Source organism: Chanodichthys erythropterus, chromosome 14 (assembly GCF_024489055.1).
Source record: "Chanodichthys erythropterus isolate Z2021 chromosome 14, ASM2448905v1, whole genome shotgun sequence".
NCBI lineage: Eukaryota > Metazoa > Chordata > Actinopteri > Cypriniformes > Xenocyprididae > Chanodichthys > Chanodichthys erythropterus.
In genome coordinates, this window is record NC_090234.1 from 20,763,506 (window position 1) to 20,779,481 (window position 15,976).

A 15,976-nucleotide genomic window follows, 5' to 3' on the forward strand; every position below is an offset into this window, starting at 1 on the left:
ATGGTGTGAATAGCACATTGTAGAGGTCTGCTGGAAACAGTATATATGAATCAGACTTCCTGGAGAGCATTAGCTCATGCCTTCCAGCAAGAGCCTTTCCAAAAGACAAGGGATCACCTTTTCCAGTAATTCTCAGCCACTTTCTCAGGGTACAACACTGGTTTTACACTTCTGTCTGGCCTTCTGGACTAGTTGCATGGCATGACACACATAACCAGGTGATTCCACAAGTGCCTTTTCCATTTTGAAAAGTATAATTTTAAATAAAGAATGAAAAATATGAAGCATAAATACAAAATTCAGGCTTTTAATTGTGCATATTTGAATTTGGAAAAAATATGGCTGGAAAAAGACTGAATGACTCATGGGAAAAAAGAGGGGGGATATTTTAAAAGAAAGTTATTGTATTTTGTTGATGTGTTTCAATTAAAGACCTATCATATAAGCTCCTTATATCATTAATACACACACAGTGTACAAATATATAGTATTTTTTATATAGTATTTACCTTTTTTGCTTGTAGAGGATGAATTGAGCTGTACAGAAAACGGACAGGTGTACACAAACAGAGACATCTGGAAACCTGAACCATGCAGGATCTGTGTTTGTGACAGCGGGACCATCTTGTGTGACGAGGTGCAATGTGATGAAGTGTCTAACTGTGCAAAGGTAGTAATCCCAGAAGGAGAGTGCTGTCCTGTTTGCGACACATCAGATAGCAGTGGCAATGGCAGACCAGGTGAGGATGAGCATCACAAAAACCTTCAAAACAAAGTAATAAAAAAAACTGTATTGTTTTGAAATGTAAGAACAGATAAACAGCAACTATTTTTGCCTCTTTCTTTTTACTCGTCAGCGGAGAGAATTGCCAAGGTAAGCTATATAGTTACACTCAGCACTACCAATATTCAGTTATTTATTTAAGTAAATAAATAAAAAATAATAATGTATCAGTCCAGTGACTTCCTGTGACTATGAGATTTACTATTCTTGATTTCAGGGTCAGAAAGGGGAACCTGGAGATGTCCCACATGTATGTTTGAATAAAAAATTACCGTACATTTGAAGATGAGGATGGATATATTTGTAAAGTCTGTAAACAATACAAAAATTCCATCTTGATTTCAGGTTACTGGAATAAGAGGTCGTCCTGGACCAATGGTGAGATTTTTTTCATTGACTTTTGTCCTGTTCACTATAAATCAATAAATAGATAAATCAAATGGATCAAATTATATAATTATACATACAGTAAAATAAACCAGTGCTTTCATTCTGTACTCAAATACAGTACTGATATACAGTATCTAGTAGTTTACTTGCTATATATTTTCTGATGTCTGGACACTAGATGGGGACAGAGCACAGCTCTGTGTATTTCCATAAGTCTTTACTTTAAGGTATTTTCAAGTAATCATCCTAATAAATAACGTTGCATCATTGGTGCAACATGTTCCTGGATCAACATTCCAATCAACCAATCAGATCTGAGAAACAAGTGAACGGTTTATGTCAAGTTTAGGTTTATAACCAGGGTTAGGTGCTTCTACATCAGTGTTATACACCTTTCGTTTCCATCTGATTTTAGGGATAACTTAGGGGTAGGATTAGGTTTAGGGGTAGGGATATGGTAAGTATTAAATTTTCAGACAGGAATGTTGTTCCAGGATAAACAAAATATGTTCAAAATCAGGACATGCATTCATACAGTCAACACATCTGTAAGACTATGACAACAACTTACACAAACTAATGCAATAGCGTTAATGCAATAAAGGCTGTTTTTATTTACCTTAATTATGTATTTTTTATTATTATATAGGGGCCTCCAGGAGCACCAGGGTATAGAGGAGACGGCGGTCCGAAAGGTCGACCTGTAAGAAACTGCAAATCAGTTTTGAAATGTGACTAAAGATGTGAAATGTTGTGTAATATCATTGTAATTTTTAAGTTTTATTTTAGCCTGATTTTAATGTCTCTTTTAGGGTCTCAGAGGTCCACCAGGATATGATGGAGAGCCCGGTATTCCAGGACAGCCAGGAGAGCCAGGGCCCCCAGGACATACCCCAGGAGTCAGTATTACCAAACTGATTTGATGTTAAGTTAAAGGCCAGTTGAAAGTAGGACTAAGACAAAATATAAAGAATGGAGGATCATAAAATACAATAAACAACACAATTAAAAAAAAAGAATAATAAAAAAGCAACATCTAACAAAATACAGCAGTTACAGTATAAATAAACTCTCTTTTCTATCTCTTTTGCTTAGGGTGAGTTGTCTTCACATATGGCCGGGGGATTTGCTGACAAAACAGGAGCTCAACATGCTATGATGCCTGGAGTTCGGGTAAGTGGAGATTCTCTAATTAAAACAAAACAACAAAAAAGAACTAAGAACTCTAATATATGGAAGGCAGTTTCTGCCACTAAATAAAAAAATAAAAACAGTAATTGCGACTGTTTATCTCAGAATTCTGACTTTTTTTCCTCACAATTCTGAGATTTAAACTCGCAATTGCGTGACATATAGTGACAATTCTGACTTTTTTTTTCATGCAATTGTGAGATCTAAACTCACAATTGTGTGGAAATTTTTTTTTCTCGCAATACTGACCTTTTTTCTCACAATTGCTAGTTTATATCTCAGAATTGTGACTTTATATCAGACAATTGCCAGTTCTCACAATTCTGACTTTATATCACGCAATTGTTGTTAGTTTATATCTCAGAATTGTGACTTAAACTCACAATTGTGAAAAAAGGGAAGAATTGCGAGGGGAAAAAAGTCAGAATTGTGAGATATAAACACAATTGCAAGGAAAGTCAGAATCCTGATATAAAAAGTCGCAATTACTGTTTTTATTTTTTTGCACAGTCGAACGCACAGCCTTGTAAAGTATACAGTACTTCATTTGACTCCTACTCATACGCAAGCATTCGACGCATGCGCATATTTGAGCAATCTCTCGCCACGATTTACAACCCATGTAAATATCTTTGTATTATTTTAGGCTAGAGTTGTACAAATGAGGGTACTTTCTAACCTCATCGCACAATCTCTCGTCTATGTAGGCCTCCATTGTCGCTGTAGCATTGTCCAGTCTGTTTATGCTGGTTTTCTTTGATTACCTTGTGAAGCGACGCCCCCAAGGCACAGTTGCCACCTTGTGGATAAACTAATTACTGCAACAACAAAAAAGTTAATGCGCATGTGTGAAAAAAAAAAAAAAAAAAAATCCGGCTGACCTTATTGCATATATGCATTTATAGGAATTTCCCTTTCAAACACACAATTAATGGGAGGAGAGAATGAATCATGCAAGGTGATTTACTAAGGTTTGCGCTAGTCAACTTACTGGTATTTAGTATTTTATTCCATAAAAAGTAACTAAAACAATTTGTTACTATTTAGGGAGTAACCCAATATAGTAATACATTACTTTTAAAAGTAACTTTCCCTAAACTGTATAAAAAAATTAGAAACATTACAAGAATTGTATCATACTTCGATTTAAAAAGAGTAAGCTAGAATACAGAATGAGACCATTGCGACATTTGATTTAGGTGTTGTGTTGTGCCACAATGCCCAAAAAGTGCTGTTTCTGAAGCAGCCTGTGATTGTTTCATTAACAAAGCTATTTTTCAATAGGGGGAGGCTGGAACAAGGGGACCACCTGGGCCAAATGGGGCACCAGTAAGTATTTACTTGATAAGAAATATTTTCTTTTACACATTTCTGGTAAAAAGAATATTACTTCCAGCAGTAGCATATTTTAAGTTTATACTATTTCCTTTAGGGGGTAGCAGGACCACAAGGACCTCCTGGTGATGTTGGAGATCCAGGGCCAATGGTGAGGGAACATGATAAATTGTGTACTGTTTCTGAAGACTTCATAATGTACTGGGGAAGTCTGTCCCACACTCTTTATTTCAGTGCAAACATCAGCCAGGATAAACTCAAAAACTGCTGGTTGTTTGCATACTGCAGTCAATTTTCATGGCTCATTTATTAAAGGGAACCACAACTTTGGCTATTCACATTCTCAAAGAAAAGAAATTGTTTTAGTGGTTTTATACATATACTTAACATTCTTTTCTCACCATTCAGTGCATTGATTCATTTGGTTATCAGTTAGAAACTTGAAACTGTAATCTTAAGGAAAACATATACTTAAATCACAAAACCAATGAGGATATTTTGCAAATGATTTGATATGCGAAATATCAACATAAGCTTGCACATTATGATGCACAGAATACAGCAGGAACTATACTTTGCAGACTATTGTTATATAAAGTGACTAACTTGATAGTTTTGTATGATTTGAGAAGTAAATATACAACAATACTGTGACAAAACCAGTTTGTGAGCATGAGATCCTGAGAATGACTAATATAACTGAATTACCTCCATCAGTGCAGATCCAGCCTTTATAAATCCCAAAATTACATTACTCAAGCCTCTTTACAAAAAATGATTCTGGTGGTAATACATTGTTTTGTTACTAAGAGAGCACTCCATCTGTACAATGCATCATTGTTTTTTTTAATCATCTTTTGGTAATTACTTTCTGCATTGTACAGGGTGGCACTGGCCAGAGAGGACCAGAGGGTCCTCCAGGGAAGCCCGGTGAAGATGTGAGTACTCTACGCTGTCATCATAGGCATCCTCACAACAATGTGGAAAAAATAAGTAGGATCTGAAATGGGATTTTCTGTTGTCACAGGGAGAACCAGGGACTTCAGGAAGTGCAGGAGAAATGGGATTTCCTGGATCTGCGGTAATATTTGACATTGTTCATTAGCAGCTTTTATCATTGGATGGTGGTTGCATTTATATGTATTGTATGTTTAAATAACGTTTGTGCTCAGGGAGCAAGAGGATTTCCAGGGACGCCGGGACCTCCAGGCTTAAAGGGCCATAGAGTGAGTAAATTCTTAATCTCTAGGCCTCATTTAAGATTTACAAGTCTGACGTGCATACAGTGGGGTCCAAAATTCAGACTTTATTTTGAAATGAACCTTTGTGGTTTCGAAAAAGACAAAACAAAGAAAATAATATATTTATGATTCTACAGGTCACTATTAAGCTAATTTTTGACATTGACCATGTGATCTTATTTTGTATTAAGTTGGAAAAGAATACAAACTAGAAGCATTGTTAGTAGTCTTAGGTTTTTGAATCCCACTGATTTACATGCTCTTTCAATATCATATCCCACTTTATGTCAAGTGTGAGAATCTCACTCTCTTGGTCTGCAGATTTTATATTGAGTTCACATGAATTTTCAAAGCATCATTGTTTTGGAATTACTTACAGATCATCCATCAAGCCATCAGTTTTGTCTTGAATGCTTACGCCACATGAAACACCTGCAAGCCAGACAAGAAACGAAGTCAGATTTCACAGATTTCTCAGAATGTTAAAAAAAATTACATTGCAGCTTATTTTGCAAAAGCACCAACCAACTATTTAGCTCAACTTTTCTTTGGTTGAAACAAACAAACAAACAAACAATTTATATAAATACTTTGAATTCACAAAGAATGATTTTCAAATTTCCAGTTCAAAATTTCATTTCTATTGTTTATTTTAGGTGGAGTCTACCAAAATAATAATCCTGTTATTTCCTTTTATAATTCAGGGGCATCAAGGTATAGAGGGTCTTAAAGGAGAACGTGGAGCTTTGGGATCAAAGGTTCATTTTTTGCAAATATAAAATTCACTTCATTATTAAGTAGCAAATTACTTATATGTATATATATATATATATATATATATATATATATATATATATATATATATATATATATATATATATATATACAAATACTAAATGTGATTTTTATTAACCATTTCATGTTTCTAAGTACATTTTCATCATACATTATATTATTTATTATTATTTTCAGGGTGAATCTGGTGGACCCGGTGGAATGGGTGCCCCTGGTCCTATGGTAAGAAGACAGAATAACATAATACAAATCAAACTTCAGTTAAACTAAAATCATTATTGATGTGAACCTAGTAACTAAAAACAGATGATCTTCATTCTTACATTGCCACAAATGCCTCTAGCCTTATTTCCAATATAATTAAAATGGCCTATTGCTAAATGCAGGGTCCCAGGGGAATGCCAGGAGAAAGAGGACGCCCAGGCCCTAGTGGCACACCGGTGAGGGCAAAAACATTAAGAGTGAAAGCATTCTTCAGATGATTTTAATCAAAGCTGTATTGACTTTGTTATTATTATTTTTAATACTATTATTTTTCTTTTTCTCTTTTTTTCAGGGGATGCGTGGTGCTCAAGGAAACGTTGGAAAACCAGGTCCAATGGTAAGACATTTTAATCAACCATAAGATAAAGTGTGAAATACCAAGCAACTGCAAACCTCATGATGCTAATCTGTAACCGTTTCATTGTTTTAAGGGTCCTTTGGGAATTAGTGGTGCCCCAGGGTATCCTGGAGGTCCAGGCATGAAGGTTAGCAATAAGAATTTATACATATGTTTTATATAATTTATTAAGTATGTAACTACCAATAATACCTTTTACATATTTTAATAAATTGCAGTAGTTCAGCTGAACATTAAAGCTACCTTACATTGTTGTAAAATCTAGTATTACAAAGCAAATTAATTGCTTTACAGGGTCAACCAGGACCTACAGGTGTGAGGGGACCAGAGGGACCACAGGGACAGAGAGGAGAGACAGGACATCAAGGCAGACCTGGGCCAACTGGACAACAAGTATGTTTGTGATACTCATTTTGTACACCAGTACATGATCACAAATCCTGAGTCAATTATTTAATCATCTGTCATGCAAATTAAACATGATTCTGAATTTTTCAGGGTCCTATGGGCACTGATGGTGGTCCAGGTTCCAAAGGGCCAGTGGTATGTTATATACGGAATGTTAAATATTAAAATATTTAATTTTTCATTGGATTACGAATGCAGATATTGGCAACTAAAAAAATACTCTTTTCTCCAGGGAGCTGCTGGTCCTCAGGGTCCTGTTGGTCTGCTTGGCCCAATTGGCCCACCGGGACCTCAGGGAAGCACTGGGCAGCCTGGGATCAAAGGTCAATTGGTAAGGCATTCTTCATTCATGTTGTGGCATATTTCTTTTATGGACTGAAGATTTGTTGTGTTCATATAACATAAAACATCATAAAATGTATATATACTGTATGTATGTGGTATTTGTGTGCTAAAATGTGTCTCTGGAACTAATAATTTAAAAAATGATCTCCAATCAGCCTTTTGTTTTGTTTTGTGTTTAGGGAGATGTAGGTGTTCCTGGATTTAAAGGAGAGGCTGGACCTAAAGGAGAGCCTGTAAGTTTTGATTGAATAATACTGTAAACCTATATATCTATTTTTTTCCAAGTTTCGTTTTTTTCAAGTTAAAAGTATATGCAATTTGTGCACCACCTCATCAAATGTAATTGCAAAAAAAATCTAACTAGTAAAAAACTAGATGTTTTTTTTTTTAAAGACAAATTACTATTGTCACAGGGTCCACCAGGAGCACAGGGAGTAATTGGACCTCAGGGAGAGGAGGGAAAACGTGGACCCAGAGGAGATCCTGGTTCTGTTGGTCCTCCTGGACCTGTTGGTGAGAGAGTGAGTCTAGTTTTCCTTATATTGCATTTGCTACAGCAAACTGACATGTATGTGATTGCGAAACCAACTCAATTTTCATGGGGTTTTTATTGTCTAATTTAGGGGGCACCTGGAAACCGAGGCTTCCCTGGTCAAGATGGCTTACAAGGTCCAAAGGTAAAGGAGTTAAAATAAATCAAAGTATTAACTAGTTGAATATAAATAGCTGAATATGGAAATAATACTTTTATTCATACTCATCTAAGGGTGCACAAGGTGACCGTGGAATTACAGGAACCTCTGGCCCTAAAGGCTCTACTGGAGATCCAGGGAGAACAGGTGAACCAGGTCTACCAGGCGCAAGAGTAAGTGAAATTTGTCACTCCTTGTATGTTTATCATAGAAAAGTTGACTTCTCCTTCAAATACAGCTTTAACAAATTTTTTGCACCCTCTTTTACTCAGGGTTTGACAGGGACACCTGGTGTTCAGGGTGCTGAAGGAAAGCCAGGACCACTGGTACATTTATCTGATGTTTTCCATTCAAGACTGGAATAAAACATCCACATTTTTAGCAGCAAATAAAGAAATGTTTCTATTCACCTTTCTACAGGGTGCTCCAGGTGAAGACGGACGACCAGGGCCTGCAGGGTCAACTGGAACAAGAGGCCCTCCTGGAACTATGGGACCAATAGGCCCAAAGGGTTTTAGCGTGAGTGGAATTTTTATACATTTATTAATTCATTGCTTATAAGTACAAAGTTTATAATTGTAACAATAATTTAGGGGGATCCAGGAAAGGCAGGTGAGCAGGGATCTGCAGGAGTTCCGGGGCAGAGGGTGAGTAACAGCAGTTACATGTATTAAATCATATTGCTTGCAGTAAATACTGGTGATTGCTAAGGCAAGAATTACTATTACTATTAATATTGCTCATACTTGTGCATTACTGTGCTACAGACATTCTTGACAAACACTTTGTGCCTTCCAGACAATAAATTAGTCAAATAAATCTTACAGAATTACTTTAGACTTTGCAACACCCAAATAACTGCATAGCAACATGACAAAAACAAACAAAAAAGCATCTCAGAACATCCTAGCAATCACATTGCGATGCCCTGGTCGCAGCAGCACTGTAACATAATAGCAGCTCATTTTATGGTTGAGCTCCACTAACATTTTCTTCACAAAATATAAAACTTGGGTAACACTTTAACAATTCTTACTTTTAACTAGTTGCTTATTGAATTTTGGTTGTTTATTAGTACTTATAAAGCACATATTAATGCCTTATTCTTCATGACCATATTCTACACCCCTTGATCCTACCCAGTACCAAAACTTAAATGATAAAACAACTACCTTACTAACTATTAAAGGCACAATATGTAAGATTTTTGTTCAGTTGAGTACTTAGAATATCCCAAATGTTTCCAACTATTTGTAAATTGTGAGAAAAACGCGACTTTAACCATGGATACGGGACGTGGCCGGGAGTCGCCTGTCACTGGCGTCATTTCTGCGTTACCCTCGCTTTCTGGTTTTATTTTGTAGAAACCATGGAAACACCAAAGACACTTTAATATCTTACATGTTTTATTAAACAACGGAACAACTGTTTGGTTACATTTATAGACAGAAAACGAATTATTGTTATATAGCTCAACACATTTATTGACACAGTCTTATTGTTTAAATCTAGTTTTCTTGATTTTCTGAGGGTACCATGCCTCAGAGAAAAACACAATTTTGTCAAGTAGCTAAAGTAATACAGCATTTTCTCCATCATACATTACATTACATAAAATTAATTGCATGCTATTTATCAGCACAAGCCACCCAGCATTTATTAATATGATATTCTAATATCGATCTAGCTTACTGCAACAAGTGTCTCACAGCAGCCGGCAAGTGAACGCACAGAGTAATGTTATAACATCATTTTCAACACAGTCAAATGTATCTAATATGATAAACAGCACTGTGTTACCTCATACGCTTGACTGGAAGAAGCGGAAGCGGCGACTGCTGTCGCGATTGTCTCTTATTAGCAGTCTCTCCAGTGGCCTCGTTCCACTCCCACAGCACTCGGCCCTGCATTGTTTCATACTAAAGTAATGTTAATAATCTCATCCATGAACATGATTTCTGCCTGAGTCCCATCCCGATTCTTTTCCACTGGCTGTGAGATGAAGACTACATCTCCCAAGATTCCGCGCTCAAACTCGGCATCACCAAGCTACGCCTTTGTTTTGAATAGGCAACCTCTAGCGGCGAAAAATCTAAATGTAGTAGCTTTAATAAGCACTAAATTAGGAGCTGCTTGTGGCAAAAGTCGTACCAAATCTTGTTCTAAATAAAATGTAGCCATACCCTTCAACTTTGACTTTTTTTTGTAGGGCCCACCTGGGAAAGATGGAGAAGTAGGCCCAGCTGGTCCACCAGGCCCACATGTAAGTGTGCTATTTTGTCTCTTTATTATATCTACAATTAGAAAAGTACAAATAGAGTACAATCTATTATTTCATTTTATGATTTTCAGGGTCCAGCAGGTGATAGAGGTGAACAGGGACCTCCCGGAATGAATGGTTTCCAGGTACTTGATTAATGACTATTTAATCATTCAAAATTATTCTTTTCTTTCTTGTTATTTAGCTCTTTTGTAATATCTCCTTACCTGTTTCTCAGGGTTTGCCGGGACCAGCAGGTGCTCCTGGAGAGGGAGGAAAACCTGGTGATCAGGTACAGTTAGTCCAAACACACATCAAGAGAAAAATTATTGGAAAAATGGTTGATAAAATGGGACAAATGGCAGAAAACAGTGCTAATTATCTCTCTTTCTCTTTTCAAGGGTATCCCTGGTGAGGGCGGCCCTGTAGGCCAAATTGGGCCAAGGGTGAGTTCTAGTTTTACCTGTCACTTCTGTAAACACACGCTGTTGATGTCAAGAATTGTCTTTAATGGTCAGTCTGTTCATTAAACAGGGTGAACGTGGAATTCCGGGGGAGAGAGGAGAGCTAGGATCTACTGGTCTGCCTGGAGCCAAAGGTATCCCAGGAGCACCTGGTCCTGATGGCCCAAAGGTAGAACTAAATGGTTAAGTGTTTATTATTAGTGATAAGACTTTATTAGATTAAATTATTTTAAGTTTCTGTTTTAACAGTCTAAGGGATGAGTCAAAATTAAATGTGATCTGTGGTGATCAGCAACATTGCTGATTGTTGATGGAGCTTAGTGTACTGTATATTGAAAACAGAATGCTAATTCTCATTCTATTGAATTTTTTGTAGGGTAGCCCTGGGCCTACTGGTGCATTAGGTGATCCAGGCCCTCCTGGACTGCAGGGAATGCCAGGTGAAAGAGGGATCTCTGGCCCACCAGGTCCAAAAGGAGACAGAGTAAGTAGGAATGCAATTGGATTTACAGTATGTACATACTGTAGCTATCTGCATATTGTAGTTTTTTAATTAACCTCTTCCCACACATTTAGGGAGCTATTGGTGAGAAAGGATCTGAGGGCACTCCAGGAAGTGACGGTGCAAGGGTAATTATCATAGGATTTTCCCATTTTTAAAACATTTTAATTGAGTAGTTCTCAACTTGTGGGTTTCAAGTCATTCTGATATTGCCATGGACAAACAACAAAAATGAAATAAATAATATAAAAATGATATTATGATACTATGATATTAGCCTATGCAGACTATTCCTATTTATATGTAATTTTGATAATAAGCAACTAGTTGAGAACCTCTGCCTTAATTTATCTCTCTGTGATTTTCAGTGAATTATATTTGAAAGAATATAAGACTTACAAAAGATGAAAGCATAAACCTCAATATGAAGCTTTAACGTCACGTCTGATACCAGACAACTCTAAATTGTAATGTTGACATGCATTCTCTGTAAAGCTGCTTTGAAACAATATGTATAGAAAAAGTGCTATACAAATAAATGTGAATTGAATTGAACAAAATTTCGTGGTAGTAAGTGAACAGAGAATGACCTGTACAAGACTTGTTCAAGCAGGCCTGATCACAGATGCATACACACTCATGCTTGACATACACAAAATGATAATCTCATACTGACATTTTGCCTTTCTCATGTAGGGCTTGACAGGCCCAGTTGGCCCTGCAGGACCTGCTGGCCCAAGTGGTGAAAAGGTACATGGTATCATATTGTCTATATTTTATTGTAATATTGTTTTGTTTTAAGGACCACATAATTCTAACATAGTGTTTTAACAGGGCGAACCAGGCCCTAAGGGACCTCCTGGACCACAAGGATCAAGAGCAATGCCAGTGAGTTGATATTTGACACTCAAATACAAAAATACAAAATATTTTGATTTATTAACAAATATTTGTGCTAAAATCAAGGGATCCCGTGGTGAACCTGGGCCGATAGGTGCTGTAGGCTTTGTTGGACCACCTGTAAGTAGAAATTTTGAAATCTGACAGATAAGACTAACACTAAGCTTTTTTCAGATCAGTTATTAAACCGGTTCTGAACATGGTACACTTTCAAAACAACAGGGTCTTGATGGTCAGCCTGGTGCGAAAGGACCACCAGGGGAGCCTGGACAAAAGGGTGATGCTGGATCTCCTGGCCCTCAAGGGTTGGCTGGTCCTCCAGGTCCACAGGTGATGAAACACTTGCATGAAAATGTTTTTTAGAAGATGCTATGAAGATGCTTGTAAATTAATAACCTCCCTCTAATATGTGTGTCTACAGGGCAAAATTGGTGTGGCTGGACCAAAGGGTGGTAGAGGAACACAGGGGGCACCTGTAAGTGTAGCTGTGAAAACAATTACTGTATAATGCGTTTTGAATGACTAGTCAGTTAACATACCTCATACTGTTTAGGGCCCAACAGGTTTCCCTGGATCTGCTGGAAGAGTTGGCCCACCTGGTCCAACGGTATGTTGCATGTACTGCAGAGGTTCACAATTATGAATCAGAAATGAAGAAAACTCAAAACAAACTCTTAAGAATTTGTTTTCTTAGGGTCCTCTTGGTGAACCAGGTCCACTTGGTCTTCCTGGAAAAGAGGGTCCACCTGGTCTTCGTGGAGACCATGGACCACCAGGACGCCAGGGAGAGAGAGGCCCCCCTGGGCCTTCTGGAGGCCCTGGAGACAAAGGAGATTCTGGAGAAGATGGACCACCGGTAAGTGCACCAGATGTGTCTCAACTGAAATACTAAATGTAAGAACCAGAATCTTAATGGCTACTTCCATTAGGGGCCTGATGGTCCACCAGGTCCTGCTGGAACAACGGGGCAAAGAGGAATTGTAGGCCTTCCTGGTCAAAGAGGAGAACGTGGAATGCCGGGACTCCCTGGACCAGCTGTTAGTATGCATTAAAAAAACATTAAGAATTATTAAAAAATGGCTAGTTGTTACATGCTAAAATATTAAAATATTTTATAAATATTGAATAGAAATTGAGCTTTGCCTCAGGTAATAGTTTACTGTTCTTTAAATAATATCTGAGATAACTTAAGATATTCTCTAATCTGTTTGCTCACGATTGTCTCATGTAGGGTCCTCCAGGAAAACTGGGCACATCAGGAGCCACAGGAGACAAAGGACCTCCTGGCCCAGTTGGGGTGCCTGGTGCTAATGGACCTCGGGGGGATCCTGGACCTGATGTAAAATAAATTTAATATATTTGTTATAGTAATACATTTGCAATGATAAGAGTTACTTGGCACAATAAATTAATAAATAAACACAATGGTAAAGCAAATTTTGTTCATTAGGGACCTGCTGGATCTGATGGCCCACCAGGAAAGGAAGGTGTCATAGGAGCCCAGGTGAGACCCAAAAACATCAAATGACCCATTTCTGAATCTTTAATTCAAGCTGTTTGTGCCAATCTTACAGAATTGCTAAATTTTAAAAGGGTGACCGAGGAGATCCAGGCCCTGAGGGTTTGATTGGATCTGTAGGACAACCTGGTTCCCCCGGTCCTGTCGGTGCAACTGGAGGCGTTGGAAAGAGAGGAGAGCCTGTAAGTCACATAATTTCTTTATAACGTATACAAGAATGACATCTCTAAAGCATTTTGGCTTATGTTTTTTGCACACTGTCTTGTCAGGGTTCAAAAGGACCCTCTGGCCCTCCAGGTCCTGCTGGAAAACGCGGACTCACAGTAAGAAATCTATTAAATAACACATTATGGCATAATTAGAAAGGCTTTATTTGCCATGAAGTTGCTGATAAAAACAACAAAACAACTGCTCCTTAATTTCCAACTATCTATTTAAGGGACCTCAAGGACCAAGAGGAGATAAGGGAGATGTGGGTGACCATGGAGAAAGAGGACAGAAGGGTCACAGAGGATTTGCAGGCTTACAAGGTCTTCCTGGACCACCTGTAAGTTATAACAAAGAGAAAGGTTTTTCAAAGCTTGCATCCTCTGCACCCAGTCTATAAATAATTGAATATACTGTATAATATCAGTGAAGCTATTCTCTCCATCATAACCTTTTACATTTAATTAATTTTTAGGGTACAACTGGAGAACAGGGAGCCCCCGGAATTGTTGGTCCAAGTGGACAAAGGGTATGCATTCAACTTGTTTAACGTGAGTGATTTACAACTACTCAAAAGGTGATTGATGTCAATGAAATCATTTGTGTCACAGGGACCTCCTGGGCCCTCTGGGCCACCTGGAAAGGAAGGGTACATTGGACAGCCTGGACCTATGGGACCTCCTGGTTCAAGAGGGTCTGGTGGTGATATTGGACCAGAGGCAAGTTCAATTTTAATGCCATCTCACATAGTAATAAAACTTAGATTCCAACTTATTTTTGTCATCATGCTTAGGGACCTCCTGGAGAACCTGGCCCACCTGGCCCTCCCGGATCTCCTGGACCTCCCACTGCGGCAATGGAAGACTTTTTTGGTGGGCCTCAAGACTATGATGCTGGTCCTCCTCCCCCAGAGTTTAGTGAGGATGAGGCTCTTCCCAAGAGTAACTCTACAGGCATGTTCCAGGCTGATCCTGGAGTTCAGGCTACTTTGAAGGCCCTGAGCAGCCAGATAGATAGCATGCGTAGCCCTGATGGTAGTAGAAAGCATCCTGCCAGAACTTGTGAGGACTTGAGACAATGCTACCCTCTAAAAAAGAGTGGTAAGTTAATAGTATTTCACATACATTTAATTCATTATAACCAACTGTGCTAAGTAGGCCACTGACTTGCTAAATCAGTAGCCTACATATACTGAGGCTCATTAGAAAAACATGCCTTTAGCAACAATTCTGCAAAATAACATTAGGCTACTTGTTGCAAGTTTCATGTCCATTGAGCCTAAAACCACCTTCATTTTTATCGGAAACAGATGAATGTGAATGTGGTATTATTTTATAGCATTGGTTGTTGTAGGTATAATGGCCCTTCTGAACTGAAATCTCCAGTCAGTGGCAATAAAAGATTAATTTTACTGCTACTAGTGGTCATTTCAGCTGTATGTATAGGTACATTTTTGCAAAGTTTTGCAAAAATGTAGGTAGAGGCATGCTTTTTTTTCCCAATGAACCTAGGTTGACATACACATTTACATCGAATTACATTTAGACACTTACTGTTTTTACACTATGTTTCCAATAGTATTTTTATTCTAACATCCTCATTGCTGCTTTATATCACTGTAGCTGTTATTTTGATAAATACCAGGATATCAGATGCTTATGAAATCAAACATCCCCAAATGTTTTATCTCTGCATTAAAGGTGAATACTGGGTGGATCCAAACCAGGGAAGTGCAGAGGATGCCATTAAAGTTCATTGCAATATGGACACTGGAGAGACATGCATCTCCGCAATCCCCACCAGCATCCCCCGGAAGTCATGGTGGAGTTCCCCAGGAAATAAACCTGTGTGGTTTGGAGCCAACATGAATGGAGGAACATATGTAAGCACCTTTAGCTCTCACTCCTCTGAAAATGTTGTTGAATCATGTAAATTGCGTGAGCTCAATTAGTATTTAGAATACAAGATAACATTATGTGTCAAGAAGTAATAGAATTATCCAATCTTGTCTTTGTGAAGTTTACTTACGGGAACAAAGACCAGCCAGCCAACACTGTCACAGTTCAGATGACTTTCATCCGTCTGCTCTCCAAAGAGGCATCACAAACTATCACTTACCACTGCAAGAACACTGTGGGCTACAAGGATGAATCAACTGGAAATCTCAAGAAAGCAGTCATCCTCAAAGCTTCAAATGATCTAGAGCTCAAAGCTGAGGGAAATAACCGCTTTAGATACACTGTCCTTGAGGACAGCTGCTCAGTAAGTACACTGCAGAACATTTGTATGAAGGCATAAGCCCTTTTCCAAAACCTAGTAAG

At 38.1% G+C, this 15,976-nt stretch overlaps 1 protein-coding gene across 2 annotated transcripts in view; it reads left to right on the forward strand.

Annotated features, from left to right (window-relative positions):
* Nucleotides 1-15,976, forward strand: part of col5a2a (collagen, type V, alpha 2a) — a 33,021-nt gene that overhangs the window by 14,132 nt on the left and 2,913 nt on the right. The window contains exons 2-53 of one of the 2 annotated variants that reach the window (XM_067409333.1): nt 525-740; nt 858-874; nt 1,002-1,034; nt 1,130-1,162; nt 1,824-1,877; nt 1,987-2,073; nt 2,270-2,347; nt 3,650-3,694; nt 3,798-3,851; nt 4,585-4,638; nt 4,728-4,781; nt 4,873-4,926; nt 5,646-5,699; nt 5,914-5,958; nt 6,123-6,176; nt 6,293-6,337; nt 6,432-6,485; nt 6,653-6,751; nt 6,857-6,901; nt 6,999-7,097; nt 7,291-7,344; nt 7,525-7,632; nt 7,735-7,788; nt 7,878-7,976; nt 8,076-8,129; nt 8,224-8,322; nt 8,397-8,450; nt 10,013-10,066; nt 10,156-10,209; nt 10,302-10,355; nt 10,465-10,509; nt 10,598-10,696; nt 10,904-11,011; nt 11,104-11,157; nt 11,726-11,779; nt 11,864-11,917; nt 11,996-12,049; nt 12,152-12,259; nt 12,351-12,404; nt 12,483-12,536; nt 12,624-12,785; nt 12,859-12,966; nt 13,161-13,268; nt 13,380-13,433; nt 13,523-13,630; nt 13,718-13,771; nt 13,888-13,995; nt 14,131-14,184; nt 14,267-14,374; nt 14,449-14,755; nt 15,356-15,537; nt 15,675-15,917. In XM_067409333.1, coding sequence (XP_067265434.1) covers nt 525-740; nt 858-874; nt 1,002-1,034; nt 1,130-1,162; nt 1,824-1,877; nt 1,987-2,073; nt 2,270-2,347; nt 3,650-3,694; nt 3,798-3,851; nt 4,585-4,638; nt 4,728-4,781; nt 4,873-4,926; nt 5,646-5,699; nt 5,914-5,958; nt 6,123-6,176; nt 6,293-6,337; nt 6,432-6,485; nt 6,653-6,751; nt 6,857-6,901; nt 6,999-7,097; nt 7,291-7,344; nt 7,525-7,632; nt 7,735-7,788; nt 7,878-7,976; nt 8,076-8,129; nt 8,224-8,322; nt 8,397-8,450; nt 10,013-10,066; nt 10,156-10,209; nt 10,302-10,355; nt 10,465-10,509; nt 10,598-10,696; nt 10,904-11,011; nt 11,104-11,157; nt 11,726-11,779; nt 11,864-11,917; nt 11,996-12,049; nt 12,152-12,259; nt 12,351-12,404; nt 12,483-12,536; nt 12,624-12,785; nt 12,859-12,966; nt 13,161-13,268; nt 13,380-13,433; nt 13,523-13,630; nt 13,718-13,771; nt 13,888-13,995; nt 14,131-14,184; nt 14,267-14,374; nt 14,449-14,755; nt 15,356-15,537; nt 15,675-15,917 — 4,238 coding nt within the window. Of the gene's footprint in view, nt 1-524; nt 741-857; nt 875-1,001; nt 1,035-1,129; nt 1,163-1,823; nt 1,878-1,986; nt 2,074-2,269; nt 2,348-3,649; nt 3,695-3,797; nt 3,852-4,584; nt 4,639-4,727; nt 4,782-4,872; nt 4,927-5,027; nt 5,397-5,645; nt 5,700-5,913; nt 5,959-6,122; nt 6,177-6,292; nt 6,338-6,431; nt 6,486-6,652; nt 6,752-6,856; nt 6,902-6,998; nt 7,098-7,290; nt 7,345-7,524; nt 7,633-7,734; nt 7,789-7,877; nt 7,977-8,075; nt 8,130-8,223; nt 8,323-8,396; nt 8,451-10,012; nt 10,067-10,155; nt 10,210-10,301; nt 10,356-10,464; nt 10,510-10,597; nt 10,697-10,903; nt 11,012-11,103; nt 11,158-11,725; nt 11,780-11,863; nt 11,918-11,995; nt 12,050-12,151; nt 12,260-12,350; nt 12,405-12,482; nt 12,537-12,623; nt 12,786-12,858; nt 12,967-13,160; nt 13,269-13,379; nt 13,434-13,522; nt 13,631-13,717; nt 13,772-13,887; nt 13,996-14,130; nt 14,185-14,266; nt 14,375-14,448; nt 14,756-15,355; nt 15,538-15,674; nt 15,918-15,976 lie in introns of those variants that run through there. The other variant, XM_067409334.1, reaches the window with a different exon arrangement.